This window comes from Centroberyx affinis, unplaced genomic scaffold (assembly GCF_046629955.1).
Source record: "Centroberyx affinis isolate AG114_WGS23_722 - 3 ecotype Tasmania unplaced genomic scaffold, CSIRO-AGI_Caff_v1 ptg000977l_1, whole genome shotgun sequence".
NCBI classification, from domain to species: Eukaryota; Metazoa; Chordata; class Actinopteri; order Beryciformes; family Berycidae; genus Centroberyx; species Centroberyx affinis.
The window spans coordinates 312908-329863 of record NW_027279547.1 but is presented as its reverse complement, the minus strand read 5'-3'; the positions used below and the strand labels follow the sequence as shown (position 1 = coordinate 329863).

Genomic DNA, 16956 nt, shown 5'->3' with positions numbered 1-16956 from the left:
TTGTGGTGAAGAACTGATATCCAGTAGCATCACGCTAACCTTTTCCTCTCCTCTGTGTCTCCTCTTTCCGCAGCCTGGGATACAAACCCTTCCTGAACCTGATCCGGCCACAGCTGCAGCAGCTGATGGAGTCGGCGGCTGAGCAGGTGCAGCCCGAGGCCTTCCAGCCCACCAGCCAGAGCTCCAAGCTGGGCGGCCCCGAGGGGCTGGGGGGTCCCACCTCGCCCCGGGCGGAGGACAGCAGAGGAGTCACAGCTCCACTGGGCCTGGCCCTGCCCTCCCTAGAGCCGCCCGGAGGATTTTCCAGACCCCCCTCTGAGGACTGCCCTCCCGAGCAGACAGAGGAGCAGGGGGAGGAGGAGGGGGCCTATGACTGCACCCTGTCCTGAACCTCGAGCCCCTCAATCTGACCTGTGAACTTTGGATTCCCAAGGGAAAGGAGAAAGGGAGGAGGACGCAGCAGCAGCAGTGGCTGACTGGAAATAGACTGTATTTGTGTGTGTGTGTTTGGGTGTGTGAGTGTATGTGTGTGTGTACACAGAAAGTACCTCTCCTGCGGGTTCTTACTTCAATCAGTGTTATCCGCTCTTCAGATTCCCCCTTTAGCGGCCTGTGTAGACTGGAGCCACTGTGGACTCTGAACCACCAACAGCAGAGCGGCAGACGCCCGACTGGGACAAACAACCGGGGAAACGGACCAGTGCGACAGTTCCTTCTTCTAGCAGGTGTCGTTTTACCGAAATGTGCCGTTAGAGAGAAGCCTACCTGTGTCTGCACCATGAGCGTTTCCACTCTTGGTCGTGGCGGATTGTAGTTTGCGAGTTTGGAACCTGCGGACTCGCGCAGGAAAGCACCCAGCTTTTTATTCCAAGACAGATGTTTTGTATGAAACTTTTCCTTGGCGCTCATTCAAGTGCAACTGGAGACCTTGAGATTTTTCTTTTCTTTTTTTTTTCCACTGTCCAGACAAAAAGCTCTATTGTATCCTCCGGTTGGTGCAAACAGCGCAAGGATCAGTTCAGTAACGAGACCTTTTTGGTGTATCTGGTCGTGGCATCATGCTAAACTGCTCAGCATATTGCAGAACAAAGCTCTAGTCATCAACCATTTACGAGATGCACTGAAGTGTGTGTCTGAGCCTGTGTGTGCGGTTGTGTTTGTGTGCACAAGAGGTGTTTCATACTTTCATACCTCATATGATTTTAAAATATTTTGTGATACCTTTTTCCGATAATGTAATGATGTACCAGATAGCATTATTATTATTTTTCTACCAATTATACCTTGTTCCCTTTGAGTCCCCCCTTAAAAACCGATCATGGTATGAATTATATGTAATATTTTGAGAAACGATAACCGTAAGATTTCTAAGAAAAATCCACTATAGCGAGTATAGACCAGTTTCTGACCACTGAGCAGGACCTCTGTTTGTGCGTGTTGCATGCAGCTGATAAGGGTTCAACAAGTCCGGGGGTTTTTCACAAAGTGTCTGAGGGAAGTCTGAGCCAGTATCAGCCATCCGCTGCTCTTCTCCATGTGGTCTGCTTTTAAATCAGCAAGCGAAACAGATGAGAGATGAGCATTTAGCCTTCCTGAGGCGTGTTGTGAGCACAAGACCCGAAACCGTGCCGACGAAGGCCGGATTCTTGGCCGGTCGAGGCGAGATGGTCTCAGTGCAATAAAGGGGGTTTCGGGAAAACCAAATCATATTATAAACGCTTTATCCACCTCATACACTCTTACACACACATGCTTGGGGGGTTTTCTGGTTATCAGTTGGTCTCTGTCCCGGAGATCCAAAGGGTTTTTCTCCATAGTCAGCGAGGGAAATCATTGATCTTGTATTATTGAAGCCATCCTATTCAATAGATAACTCCTCCCTTTGCAGTAGGAATATCATTTGATGCACGCGTGAGTCAGTATCGTTTTATTCAGAGTGAGGATGAGGTGGATTTTGTTGTTGTCTGTTGAGTGCGGAAGACTTAATGTGACCCAGAATGTCCCTGGTTTTATGATAAGGACTTACGTTTCCCTCGGAGGGTACGGCAACATGCATATCAACACATTGAATCGCTCGAGACTGATGACAATGACGACTAAGGATTTCTCCATGATGTGTGTCTGTGTGTGGAACTTGAATGTGTATGCCACATTGTATTGAGTATGTTAGTATGTTTTGGTGACTACGCTCACATGGAATTGAGATTTTATTGTATTAGTCATCATTATTACTATTATTTATTGGTATTATAGCTGAGTGATAATTGCTAAATTGATATCTTGAGGTGTGCTCAGTTTGTTTTTATGTTGGAAAAAAAAAAACTTTCCCCTTGTAGTTAATCAAGTCCTATATTGGCTCTCTACCACAAAGCACTAAAAAGGCTTATCACAAATATGTCAGTATTATATTGTGCAATGTATTGAAATGTTACTCAGCTTTATTTTTTGTTTTGTTTTATCTTGCTCGATTTTTCACTTTTCCTTTTCCCCCCCATCTATTTCCTGTCACTTTTCATGATAGACCAAATTATATTTTTAGCTTAATTTTTGCTCTCTTGTTGGTGCGTACATGTGTTGGGTGTGGTATCTATTGGTTCAGTTTAAATTTTGATTCTCATATGAATCCTATGTTATAGATCGACTGTATTGTTAGAACACTCATTAGTTATGAAAAGGGCAAAATGACTACACGGCACAGCGTTGCTGTCGCTCATGTACGGTCGTGACTTAATTGATCATGTTGCACCCTAGTTCCAGTAGGCGTTGGTTTCCTGCCCGTCTCCACGTCAACAAGCCTACTACTACACTAGGCTGCTCTGCTGTAAGGTTTACTTCACTTGAATCGGTAACTTGGTGAACCAAAGACTTTCGTTCAGAGGCCTTCTGTTTTAACTGGTCGCTCAGACCGAGCGCTCGAGTCGTTATGCAGAGGTAGAACATAACCTCGCCCTCCGACCCCCTCATCACAAACACAACAATTGATGCTCAAAACAAATATTGACATCATACAAGACAATTTCCTACGGAAATGAATATTGCAGAGTTTTTAGGTTTCCGTCTGTGTGGACGAGGAGCAGCTTGCTGGGTGTTTCTCCTCAGGAGCGGTACTTTCACTCAGAGGGCCTCTGGTCTCAGAGGCGGAGAGCGCTCCTTCCCTCCTGTGTACAGTTTAAAGTTTAAAGTATTGCCTGTTTCCTCACTCAGAACAAACATTACTTCTGGGTCAGGGAAGGCGGACATCCTCAATGCAGTGTAAAGATACTCTCTTGTACAATTACCTTTTCTACTCATGTTTGGTTTTCTACTTCATTTTTTTTTCTTGTACATAAAGACCAATAAATTATTTTTAAAAACAGTGCTGGCTGGTTTTGCTTCATTGAGTACAGCTGATTCTTCATTAAACCAGAAATTGTGTGAAAATTTGCATTTTTTTTGCATAAAGAATAATGGAGGATAACACAACCAACAACATTAATGTAGTAAGCACTTTTATTGCTGTACAAGTGCTAATTTAATTCAAGCTTTTTGCATAATGTAAAATCATCCCATCCATTCAATAGGAGATGGATACCCTGTTAGAGCAACAGATTACCAAATTAATTCCAATAATCCCAACAGTCATGTCAATCACTTCATTCCAACTAACAGATAAATACGCAATAAAAAGCAGAACTCAGCAGTTCAAAGGAAAAATAGTCTATAATTGTTAAATTATAGTTAAGTTATTTTAAAGTGTCAAAAAAATCAAACGGAAAAGAAAAATACTTTTTGAAGAATAGAATGATCTGTCTTGTTTTATAAAAACTTAAATTCAACTTCCAGGACAAACACTGAAACATAAGAGTTATAGAAAAAGGCATGGGTGAAAGTTGAAGATGTTTTAGACAAAGACACAGTTCAGGTAACAAGAGAACAACATCCTAAACGGATTAAAAAACAAAGAATAAAGAAAAAAAAATGAGATACTCGTTCAACAACAGGCATTAAGACATTTTTGTATTTTTGTAGACATTTGTATCCCAAAATATAATTCACTTTAACAGTGTACTTGTCAAGCTGATATGCAAGTAGGTGTGGATTATTTAATTATTTTTTTTAATTTCATGACCAAAACGTTAAATGTGATGATAGAACCATGGATAAAGCTAATTCCAAGTGCGAGTTTGCATCAAGTTGAACACAAACGACATACTGCGCAGTGCTTGGTCGATCTGTCAGTCTGAATCGAGTTAATATCAATACGCCAAAGTAACTTTAAAGTAGAGTTTGTTTCTCTAAGCTGAGTCCTCTAGCAGCAGGGTAAAATCGCTCGACACAAAAGCCTTTTAAAACAGTGAGAGTGCACCAACAGCATTACATGAGCTACTTCACAGCGTTAACAGCAAGCTTCGCCCTCTTCCTCCCCCTCCTCCTCCTCCTCCTCCTCCTCCTCCCCCTCTCCCACAGCAGCTTCCTTTCTTTTACAGCAGTTTTCTTTCCGCCTCTCTTTGCTTTTAAAAGCAGCCAGACCCCTCCCCCGATTCGACAACTACCATCCCATTTTAATAACGTAATAAATAAACACTTGACAAAAAAAACAAGCAAAGTGTCTAATTTCCGTCGCACCTTGGAATGTCGCTGACTCGTAAGAAACTCTGGTCTCTGAATTGAGGAAAACGGTGAAATCTGAACAGTTGGTGCACAGCAAAGACAGCCGAGTACACAATGTGTTCACTGCAAAACAAAAACAACAACTGCTATTGTGGTGGTTATAAATAAAAAAAAGGCAAGCTTGAGATGAATTCAATTTACCAGATATGGTGCTGAGAGGGGTTTACCAAACTCATCTGCTGTGTTGCCTTTCCTCCACTCAAAATTAACATGGAAATCAAAACACTATTAGAACTGATTTTTAGAAAAATAACTGATTTATATTTGTTAATAAAGCTTTTGCGCGCTAGACACTCTGCATAACATCAGTTTAAGTTCTTTCAATAAAACCGTTTTAGATCCATCTTAGTCATTTACAGTGGCGACCCCCTTTGGTAGCTTCTGTCTCTCTGAACAGCACACACACACACACGCACGCACGCACACACACGCACACACACTGCAGGTCCTGCTCAGACACTCGGCTCCAGATAAACCTCTCGTCAGACGTGAAGTCCGTCCATACAGATTACCTTTTGTGCTGTAATGCTTTTTCAGAAGCCCTGATCACTTTTTACTCTCTAAAATGGAAAGACTGATTTCTCCCTGTGCAGAAACTTTTGTAAAGATTGGGGCCTTTCAGGTTTCCGAGGACAGTTGTGCTGACCGGACCCGTTAACAGTGAAGTTCAATAACGTCGGCTCCTTTGTGAGCCAGTTGGGGGGGGAAACCACATCAGTTCATCCTCCGTTCACAACCCCAGTTAATTAAATATCCATGAGCTACTGATGGACAACAACAACAAAAATGCAGCGAAAAGCCGGCTCACACCTCTCAGCTAGTCGATCACAGTGCGACACACACCTGGCATGAAACAAGGGAAGAGGAAAAACCCCTTCAGTCCTTTTCCTTGTGGTTCCTTTAGTGTTTAGCTGTGTCATTGCAACCGTAACGTCTGTTACAGAGGAAGCAGAAGGGAATAAGATATGATTCAATATGTTAAAAAGAGGAAGAAAAATCACTAAATGAGAAGTTAGCAAAACCTCTACACAAGCCACAAATCAGGCAAGAGCATCTGATTAAAAAGGCAATACAGTTTAAATTTTTTTTTTTTTTTTTTAAATCTTATAATTGGAGTGATTTTTAGTGATTTTAACAGTAGCTGGTATAGGCATAAAGCACATTCATTGGTTTTATATTTTGATTTTGGAAGGGACACATGGAGGCCGGGCGTGTCTCACACTGCGGTCAGCTGACTCGATCGCCTGGCTTGTAAGGCTTCGTCACTCCGAACGGGTCGCTTTAAAAATCAGCAGTTGCTTCAAGCACAGCGGTAGTTTTCTGTGTTTTTGCTCCTCAGGTGTTACACATCATGCATATAGGAAAGAGTACAGTGGAATGATCCGCTTTCAAATAGCAAGAGCTGTTGAAGGCTGTGGCAAATTTGAAGTCTAAATCTTCCAAAAGACAACAATTTACATAAAAATGCTGTACAGTGCGGCACTTGATAGCATTAAGACCACTGAGACGTTTTGTGTCCGGAACAGTAAACATTTATGCATCTTAGGAAGCAGGACTGTAAGGCCTCCTTCAGGTCAGCGCTCCTCCGTTTGTGTGGCTGAAGCCAAACTGACAAAATGAAATCACAAGGACACATCACTAGGATCCTGGAAGAGATTCCTACTGAATAAACCGATACAGGACGACAACTCCTGCTCAGCTGATCTGACTTCGTCTCAGAACTAGATACCACAAAACCATCAACCGCTCAAGTTTTACCCGCCTCACTCCCTCTCTGACCGTGTGATCCTGCAGCAGTAGTCAACATGCCGGGATGAGCGACACACAGTGTGACACAAACCTTTTGTTTCTAAACATAGATTTCATTTGTGTGCGTCTCCCACATCCGGGACTGAAGGCAAAGAGACGGGGGAACGGCTTCCTGGTTCTTTCGTGGCACAGTTATGCCAGTTATCAGCCAAACAGGACGGGGCTGCAAACAGCTAGCACAACTGTTGAGATAAATGTATTTTACTGTAACTACCTCAAAACAAATCTACTGTGTTAGTAGAAAAGGGAGCTGGCCTGCAGACAAACATGACGATGCTGCTTCATAACCCATCAAAAGACCCTTGGCTAAATAGTAGAAACCAATCAAAAGCTCTTCCCACAAACTACATGAACATCCAGCAGCTAACTTTGGATTAACAACGTCATCAAAATGCCAGTCAGGTGCCATTCATGCAGACACAGGCCTAATTTGAAAAACTCTGGATCAAGTTATTTCTGGAAATTACTAACTTGGATGAACCATTTCTCTCTAGATATATGTCACGATCTACATTTAAGTCACCTAGTATCCATCAACCACAGTTAGTGTATGGCTAAACCTTCCCAACAGTAACATTCAAACCTATCTTTACAACCCCAGTAACCGTTGTTAGCACTGTGTCCGACACTAGCTTTGGACAGTGGCGGTGGGAGTGGTGACAGTAAGAGTGACACGGTGGTCGATGGGTTAGCCCGTGTACAACAGATAGATATAAAACAGGTCATTTCTAACTGGCTTGTGGCTGTGATACCGATGGCCCTAGATAGAGAAGCGCGGTGCACCATGAGTGTGAAATGCCAGAAAATACATTATATTAGAACTGAGCCTGGCTTCCACAGTAACACGCACTACAAGAAATGATGATGAGGAAGAAACGAGTGTGCTATGAGCTGTCTCCGGCTGCACCGATAAATAGTTTTGCATTCTTGGATACATTAGAACATAAGTGAGAAAAGAAAATTGAAATGGACAGACTGTGCTCCAACACAGGATTTAAAAATTAAGAACAAGAGTTCTTACTAATTTGACCGTACTGGCACTCGTCCCTGGGCTGAAGAATTTGCTAGAAGGTTCTCAGCTGAGAGGCGAATACAGGCACACACCGGCCATCCAGACACCTGCAGGGAACGGCTGACTCACCTGATACTTTCTGATCTTAATTCTCGCATTACTTTTTTAATCATTCTTAACTATTTCACAGTCTGTCTACAGCCGACAGCCAAATGTGAAAAATATGCTGAATTCGACATGGCTAAAATACATATGTGTATTTCCTCTACACTTAGAAAATAAAAGCCAAAATCCAGCCTTTTATAGGGTGAATAATATAAGGGTTTGCATATATATGTGACGATTTTAACATTTATTTATGACAACATATGAAAGATTTCATTCCAAAAGTTAGATATAAATATCTATCTACACTTGGTTTGCCATTTGCTAACAATATCCAGTTTTTGGGGGGATTTTTAATTTTCAGTGTGTAACTATTAGAATAAAAACAAGGTCCAATTAACCTGTCTTGGCCAATTACAAAAAAGATATTCATTAGTGCAGCTGGAGACGACTCGTAGCACAGGTAAGAACTCAAGTTTAAAACGAAGTAAAACCGTTATTACAGTGACAGCAAATCTAAATAATTTCCACATGAAACAGAACGAGTTGAGTGAAATTGACACAGTTTATGTGAGCGCAAGAGTTGCATTGCTAGTTGACACATTCCCACCCAATCACCTTCTCTGTCTTAAGAATGGACCAGGCGAGGGATAAGTCACAGGACCTTTTCACCACCTCGAGTCCACGTTACACCCCCCCCCGGCGACTCCTGGCCTCCTCAAGCTTTAAAAAGACCACTCCAACCCAAAATCATTTATGTTACTTCCAGGTTTCTACACGTTTACCTGAAGATGCCAGGCATTTGCATTTGTCGGAAGATTTAAGACCTTAGAAAAGTATTCCCATCCACGCGAAATCATAATATTTTGAGTAGGACTGTTCCTTTAAAGGATGTCTTGACATTTTGATTTTGATTCAACAGGCACTTGTCACATTACAGCAAAAGAGTTTCCGCATCTGCACGGCAGGTTCCCTGACAGTTACCCTAAAAGCAGATTGTTAGCATTCCACGCTGAAATCCATGGTTACACCCAAGGGTTTTAGTGAGGAATGATAATGAGCCATTTCACGGTTAACTGATTAGCCAATACAAAAACCTATCTGCCCATAATATAACAAGTGCGTGTTGAAGAAAAATGACTAAAATTCAAAGTGTCAAAGTTTCCCACTAAGCTTGGGAGACGGGTGAAGTGAAAGCAGCTCTTTTTTCCCTGTGAGATTTAGTAGCTTCACTGGAGCTTAAACCCTCCACAAGCCCAAATAGATCCATCAGTTCACCACTACATCTACAGTGCAGACAGTGGTAGTGGTGTCATCTCTTTTGCAGTAGAAGCTAGTGACACAGCTATTCTGAGAACGCCTCCTGTCCGAGTGGTGGCCGATAAAGAGAGCGCAAGGGAGGTAGACATGCAAATGTCATTCATACAAAAAGAGTCAGCAAGAGTGTTAGCATGAGAGTAAGAGAAGGTAAGAAAGGGGGAGGGAGTTAGCGAGAGAGAGAGAGAGAGAGAGAGAGAGAGAGAGAGAGAGAGAGAGAGACAATGGGGAAGGGAGTGAAATCGAGTGAGTAAAGCAAGAGCAGACAGACTGAGGGACAGTAAAAAAAAAAAAACAGACCCTTCACCCCCTTGTTTCACCAACCCAGGAGTGACCGTAGGGCTTGTGGTGCCAGTGCATTGGTCAGTGAGTTAGTCCGTCTGTAAGTTCTACGTACGGTAGGTAAGCTTACTTCTGGCATGTCTCAGCGTGTCTTCCTGCTTGGTTAGCTACTAAGCCTACTGACACAGTGATGGGGGTCTCTCAGGCAGGCTGAAAGGGAGTGTGTGCATGTCCCATTCTGTATGTGTGTGTGTGTGTGTGTGTGTGTGTGTGTGTGTGTGCGCGTTTGTGTCAGAGTGAAAAGGCGGCAGGGCCCATCTGCTGATCCTCAGTATTGTTCCTTGAAATCTCTTCTCTCTGTTTTGGGCCGCTGCAGCCGGTAGCTCTCCTCAGTATCAGCCTCTGTGGTTTGTGGCTTCCTCAGTATCGGTACATGTCGTAGGTGCTGACCCAGGAAGAGGGAAAAGCCCACGGGGGAAACCTGCGGAGGATATCCTCCAGCTGAGCAGTCCTCTGGTCTGGCCCAAAGAAATAGTGAGAGGAGATGGCTACCGAGATCATCCCCTCCGGACCTGAAGGGTCTGGGTCCCTGGGAGGCTGAAACAGAGAGAGAGAGAAGGAAAGAAACACCATCAACATGTGTCAGTAAACACAACTCAGTACGTGAACACACATGTGCAACACCAGAGGGAATGTGTGTTCAAACACAGTCCAACTCATAAAGACGGGTATAAACTTGGCCTGAAGATCAGAGCCAAGCTCTGGCAGTAACTAATCTGTAGACATCACTGGCTGAGGCCCCAAGGTGCCGTTTCACATGATGTCCAGAAATCCCAGGAATGAAAAGAATGACTGAAAAAAAACTTAAAGTCCAAACTCCTGTTAGACGTTTGATAGTCTGATAGTCTGTGAGAGATTTACACATAATTCTAAGCCAGGACAGCAGTCTTGTAAGGCCCATTCACATCTAGAACGATATCCATAAAGATAACTATAAACTATAAAGACACATTGTTGCTCAAGCATTCAAACTACGATGTCGTTTCATTTTGGCCCACGAGTTTTCAGACCAAAATAGAGGATAATTACTTTACTGACTTGCTTTTACTTTACTCGCTCTCTAAAGTCACTAAATGACATAGTGGCAGGATTGGGGTTTGTGAATTGCTGCTAAGGAGAGACGAGCTGTGAGACTCAAATGCTGTTTTTAGTTTAAATATTTCTGCAGAGGGGATGGCCTTTGTCAAACAGTGCCGAGGTTCCTCTGGACTTCTGTGATAGGTTCCTCATCAAATGAAGCCAACACTGCAGTGAACTACCGAATTCTCCACCCCCTTCTTTCTTAGAACTTTATTCTGATGGGTTGAAAATGTTTTAGTGTTGTCTCCGCATCCCAAAAAAAAAAAAAAAGTTACAGTTATCTTTTTGGATGTTTCTGTAGTTATCGTTGCAGTGGGAACACAGACATTCGATTTACTTGGAACGATTTAAATTGTTTTGTAGTTATAGTTATCTTTAGTTATCCTTCTAGATGTGAATGGGCCTCAAGAATATGCTACAATAAAAAAAAAAAAAAAGTAAGGTTAGACAGTTATATTAAATCTACACTATTATTGGAGAATATTTCCCAGTATTTTTAATTGATAGACTTAGTTTGTCAAATTTACCATCGGAAAATATTTCCATTATACGTTCTCTACAAAACCAAGGGTGAAGGCTGAAGGGTCATATTGGGAAACATTTATCTTTTCACAGTAGGCAAATACACCTGCTCCAAAATAAGAATTTGTTTAAATAATTTACATAACAAAACACATCAACACACAACAGCACAGGGATATGAAATGTTGATAAGTAGAAGGCGGTACCTGTATTTCAAACCAGAAGGTCCATGTGGGGGCGTCAAGGCCATGGGAATAGAAGATAAAATATTCTCCACTCAGGTCAAACTGGGGCGTCCCGTCCCCGAAGGACCAGGTGGAGAGGCTCGCCCCTCGGTGAGGCATCAGATACAGGGACATGTGGCTGGGGCCTGCAAGGGACAGGACAGGACATCAACACATAGTACACACACGCAAACATGCACACATACACACACAACCAACCAACCAAGTTAACTGATCCATACATAAGAGAAATGGGAAAATGTGTGCATTACAGTATTGGCAGAGTTTAAATTTGCAAGCATGGCTGTAATGTATGGTTACTGAACCGCTCAGCACTGGGAACCCAAATCTTAAATGTATTCAATTCTATACATTTTCAAAATGCACTACAGTTGTAAATGGCTTGATATAAAATACTCTGCTTCACTGTGTAGTACCTGCAAGTCCTAGCAAGACAATTTTAATTTAGATCCCTGCTGATTGGGCAACATATACAGAAGCTCTCCTGACCTTTGACATGGAAGGTCATCTTGACCGTTCCCCAGCTAGTCTCCTCTCTGGACAGCAGGCTGAACTCCACAGGAGAGCTGGGAGACACTTCTGGAGCCGGGAGGTACCAGTTCTTCCTACGAATACACACACCAAAACACTCATGAATGTACTGGACAGTGCAAGTTATGAAAGGACACACCCTGTATACAAAACATATACAAAATAATACATTTGTTAAATTATGCCCTCTTTATTAGTCTAGACTCTGGAGTGATAAAGAGCATAAAAACAAAGCTGCGAAGTGTACTAGAAGGCTGTGCTACTGACTTGCTGAGGAACTTGACTGGCAGGAACCAGGGGAAACCGCAGAAGGGTCGGTCCTCACGGCAGCGGGTGCGAACGTCGTCGTTGATCTCGGGGATGTGGGGCGTGACGTACTGCATGCCGGTGTAGTCGAAGCTGTTGATCCACAGGCCCGAGTCCCGGCTCTCCACCTGGCCCTGGAGGTTGTGGAAGGTCCGCGTCGTGTGCTGCAGGGGGGCGGACGAGGCAACGACTTAGGGAGACGGAGCTAACAGTGTGACAGTTCAGGAGATGAAAGTAGGGCTGCAACTAACGATTATTTTCATTGTCGATTAATCTGTTGATTATTTTCTCAATTAATCGATTAGTTGTTTGGTCTATAAAATGTCAGAAAATGGTGAAAAATGTTGATCAGTGTTTCCCAAAGCCCAAGATGACGTCCTCAAATGTCTTGTTTTGTCCACAACCCAAAAATATTCAGTTTACTGTCATAGAGGAGTAAAGAAACCAGAAAATATTCACATTTAAGAAGCTGGAATCAGAGAATTTTGACTTATTTTTCTTAAAAAATTACTCAAACCGATTAATCGATTATCAAAATAGTTGGCGATTAATTTAATAGTTGACAACTAAGCGATTCATCGTTAGTGCATGTCTGTGTGTGAGGACTGACATAACCACAGCGTTGAGTTCCAAAGTTTCTCACAAGTACAGTAAAATGTGAAAATTTGCACTTGTAATCACACACTCTCGAGGGTAAGAGCTTATTAGGGTTACAGTTTGGTTTAAACTTCTATTGGCAGCATCTGTTGTGGTTGTGTGTGTGTGTGTGTGTGTGTGTGTGTGTGTGTGCAGTCAGTTTCAGAAATGGAATACATAAGTTCTCTAATAAAGGCAGCGAATCAGGCTGCCTTTATGCCCCAATGCGTAGGAGAACACATTAAAAGGCAATACCATGTGGGGATTTATATAACTATGCTTCAGTGCATGACTAAATATCTAGAATGAATGCATGTGTGTATGTGTGTGTGTGTGTGTGCATGATGCAACTCGGGACCTGCAGGAAGACTCGCTTTGGCCGTGGGCTGTCTGCACTGCCTGAGTAAGGGAACACGAGGCCACAGGACACCAACAGGAACATGATGGTGAAGACGGAGCCCAAGCCAGCCAGGATCCACTTAGTACTCCTTACCAAGTAGATGAAATGGAGCTGACAGAGAAAGAAAGAGAGAAACATGTCATTGGAAAAAAGCACACAGCCATTTGATTGGAAATGATCACCGATATGAGAAAGAGATCTGATTTTGTCCATTGCTGTCTAAATGACTGATAATGAGTTTTTCCAGTAAGTAACTCCTCTGAAACAGATTAGCTTGTGCAGCTCTGTGACTTAAGAGAGAGCATTTCATTGATTCTGATTCAATCACAATGCTATTATTACTCAAACTGAGTGCAGCTTTCAATACGGTCGACCATAATGTACTCTTAAATTACTCTATATTAGTATTTGAGGATTGGTGCTCTCATGGTCTAGGTGCCATCTACTAGAAAGAAAGCAACGCATCTTCCACAACAATAAGACCTAAGAGTTATTGTAATGTGGACATTGGTGTTCCTCCATCTACACGCTGCCGCTCGGTGAAATTATCCATAAATTTTGGCATTTTATTGTTATGCTGACGACACTCAACTCTATAAACCCGCCAAACCAAAAGACCACTTCTATTTCCTAAACCTGTCAAACGTTGGATGACAGAGATGTTGATTACTGAACCAGCTAGACATCAGTTTGGGTATCAGTTTGAGAACACTGCTCTAAATGTTTATAATTGTGTGATTTCCCAGAGTGCTGCTATGAAAAATCTTGGCGTTACATTCGATGCTACTCTCTCATTCTGCATCGAACATCAAGGATGCTACTAAAATGGCGTTTTACCATCTTCACAAAATTGCTAAACTTCGACCCATTCTAATAACAGCAACACAGAAACCTTAGTACATGCATTTTGTATTGCAAAGACTTGATTACTACAACATCCCGTTCTCCAGTCTACCAAAGGCTACATTTAAAATCTTCAGCTCGTACAAGATGATGCTGCCAGAATCTTGACCACAAAATTTGACCACACAACACCTGTCCTGTCCTAGCATACACTGGCTCACAATTCATGCCAGATGTGATTTCAAGGTGCTTCTTCTAACATGTAAAATATTACATGAGATAGCACCGTCCATTTTAGCAGATCTGATTGCACCATATAAACCGCCATGCGCCCACTAAGAGCAAGACGCTGGCTACCTATTTATCCCATCGGTCAAAAAGAAAACTGCCGGTAGCAGAGCTTTTTCTTAACCTGCTCCCTTTCTTTGGAACAGTCTCCCACTTGCGATTAGAGGGGCAAGCTCTAAAACTTTGGTCATCCCTAGCTTCGCACAATTACTGGGAGTGACTCAGTCTCTTCTTAGACTAAGGTTAGACCAGTTAGCTAGCACCAGCTCAGGTTCCTGCCGATGGGAATTTAGTTTGCCTGTCCTGTTTTCCCAGTCTCTGTGCACCTGTTCAGTCATGTTGGCCATGTCTGTTTGTGTGAGTGAGTGAATGAGTTCATCTACTCTGTTCCAGGATCCCTCTCTGAGTAGCCCTACATAAGGTTTCTTGGGAGTTTTTCCTTGTCCTCAGTTGAGGGTCTACGGTTGGGGGCTGTTTTCATATATTGTTTTCATAATGTGGATGTTGTGAAGTCCTTGTACACTGTAACATTTATTAAGGGCTGTACAAATTGCCTTGACTTGTTCAGGACATACTTGGTAATTGCCTCCACTCACCTAACTTATACACAATACACACATTTCACTTGTTAATGACAGAAACCTCTGGTGAGAGCTCAGAAGTGGAAATCCTTATTTATTTTCCATTGTTGTAGTTGTAAATGCACGAATACTCACAAAGAAGGAGGAGAGGAAGATGGTTGCCAGGGTGACCAGGGACGCCAGCACCACTTCAGGAGGTATTTCGGTGCCGCTGCGGCCCAGGATAGGCGTGAAAATCTCAAACACCACCCAGATGAGGAACATGAAGTGGACATAGGGCAATGCCAGGCCCAACAGGTAGAGCACACTGTACTTCACCGACGCTCCTGGAGAGGGTGGAGGTGAGAAAGACTGTGCTCGTGTTCAGAAGGTTCATTCACTGGGGAAATTCCCCAAAAAACGACCACCATTGGTTTTACTTAATAGCCTGCAGTAGTGTTTCTAGCAGGGGAAGAATTTCATAATCAAGTATACAACAACTTCTACTACTATTAATAACAGTAACAGTTATAGTTATGTGCCATGGTTGCTGGGATGAAGATTAATTTAATTTGGGGGTCATTCAGATTCTGTTGCTCCCGATAGCTCTAATCTCTCCAAAGCACTTTTCACCCAAGCAAGCAAACACTGGGCAAAAAGATATTGGTTCCTTTGAAGGTTAAACAGTGCATTGAGTGCAAATGGAGCTTGCAAACAGCTTAAATGCACCAGCACATTTGTTACTCTTTAGCCAGAAGTAGTTTTATACTTAAACTTAATCCTTTATACTCAGCAGCTAGAATATTAACCGATGCCAAAAGAAGGCACCATATATAATCAATTTTCACATCTCTACATAGGTTATCAGTCAGATTTCTAAATAATAAAAAAAAAAATTGTATGTTTAACACGTGGCTAGGTCCAGGCCCTAGCTACATTGTTTCCTATGAGTCAGGATGCAGCCTGAGACCCTTTGGTGGGGACTTTCTGACTGTCCCAGTCATCACAATCCCTCTCCAGCCCATCAAACAGTGTTTGTGGACAGTAAGATCTGGCATTAGCTATTAGCTGGGAGTTAACTTTAGTCTACCACCAGCAATTAGCTAGCGAGCTACCTAACTTCTACTAGCATACTGAGCAAAGCCAGTTTCCTAAACAAAAGAGCCATCAATAAGATCATCTCACCATACTGACTTACAGCTGCTCTTATTGGTAAGAAGCTTTTGAGAAACAGGTTTGGGAACAAGACAACCTTCTCTATTGTTTGTTGTTTTTGTACTAATTAATACTAAGAAGAGCAAATTTGTCCTAGGGAAAATTTGTCCTAGGGCATAGCATTTACATTTGACATGCATACATACATGCATGCACACATAGCATTTTCAGCATTTTTACTCAGTGCAGTCTTAGTTGCAGCTGATAAATAAGCATATACAGGTTGAGTGTGTACCTCTGTGCTTGAACTCCTTGGCCAGCAGCAGTTTAGTGGCTAGGGGGAAGGCCACCATCAGCATGGGCACATAGGCCGAGCACAGGCCCTGCTGGGTCAGCCACACCAGGCTGCAGCACCACAGCAGCAAGCTCACGTCAAAGTAGAGTTCTCCCAGCTCCACCAGACGGACACCCTGAATGGAAAACACACAGAACAGCCCAACACAGGGAATGAGCATGCGCAATTACATTCTTTCATTCCATCACATCTGTTGTTGTTTTATTCGCCATCCTTCTCCTCTTCCCATACTGCACTCTTCCATTCCTTTCCTTCAACACATCATGGCAACATCTTTTTTGGGGGATCAAGTCCACTGTCTTTCCTTCCCTACATTTTCTCCTTTCCAATGTTTCCCCCACACAGAGGAAATTTCTTGCGCCACCGCTATGAGATCATGAGATTTGCAAAGAGGCAAATGGCCCATTAGTTCATAGAAGATTATTTGAACCCACATTACTAATCTGTAGGCCCAATTACACAATTCCTCCATCCTAGGATCAGCAGAACATTGGTCTCTTGAAAGCCGTTGTTCATATCAGGATATGAAAGTGAATGACAGCTGGGTTCACACTGCCCAGGTTGAGCATCAACTCCTGCTGACAGGATGTGTTACACTGACTCATTCAGGTATAATCTGACAGCAGAGACGTTGAAAACCGCAGTGCTGTTTATAGCCTACATAAGCATGTACCTTACACCGCAACTGTGAGATGTAGTGAGATAATGATTCTTAACTCAGTTGCATGTTGGATGCTCCACACTAATGGAACTTGTATGGGCCACGCAAACAGCAGGCAATCAGCTGGGACGCGACATCG

General features: G+C 42.8%; 2 protein-coding genes across 2 annotated transcripts in view; one reads left to right on the top strand and one right to left on the bottom strand.

The window, feature by feature from the left end:
- The window catches only part of ric1 (RIC1 homolog, RAB6A GEF complex partner 1), a 55809-nt gene extending 52454 nt beyond the window's left edge, over positions 1-3355 (top strand). Inside the window, 1 exon segment of the mRNA XM_071522335.1 lies at positions 74-3355. Within this exon segment, the coding sequence (XP_071378436.1) occupies positions 74-389 (316 nt within the window). The 3' untranslated portion in view covers positions 390-3355.
- A 1098-nt stretch (positions 3356-4453) lies between these two features.
- LOC139646328 (endoplasmic reticulum metallopeptidase 1) overlaps positions 4454-16956 on the bottom strand; it is a 28594-nt gene continuing 16091 nt past the window's right edge. Inside the window, exons 9-15 of the mRNA XM_071522336.1 lie at positions 16097-16271; positions 14803-14993; positions 12914-13066; positions 11881-12083; positions 11572-11687; positions 11044-11207; positions 4454-9772 (exon numbers count right to left, since the gene is read on the bottom strand). Of these exons, the coding sequence (XP_071378437.1) occupies positions 9596-9772; positions 11044-11207; positions 11572-11687; positions 11881-12083; positions 12914-13066; positions 14803-14993; positions 16097-16271 (1179 nt within the window). The 3' untranslated portion in view covers positions 4454-9595. The remainder of the gene's footprint in view (positions 9773-11043; positions 11208-11571; positions 11688-11880; positions 12084-12913; positions 13067-14802; positions 14994-16096; positions 16272-16956) is intronic.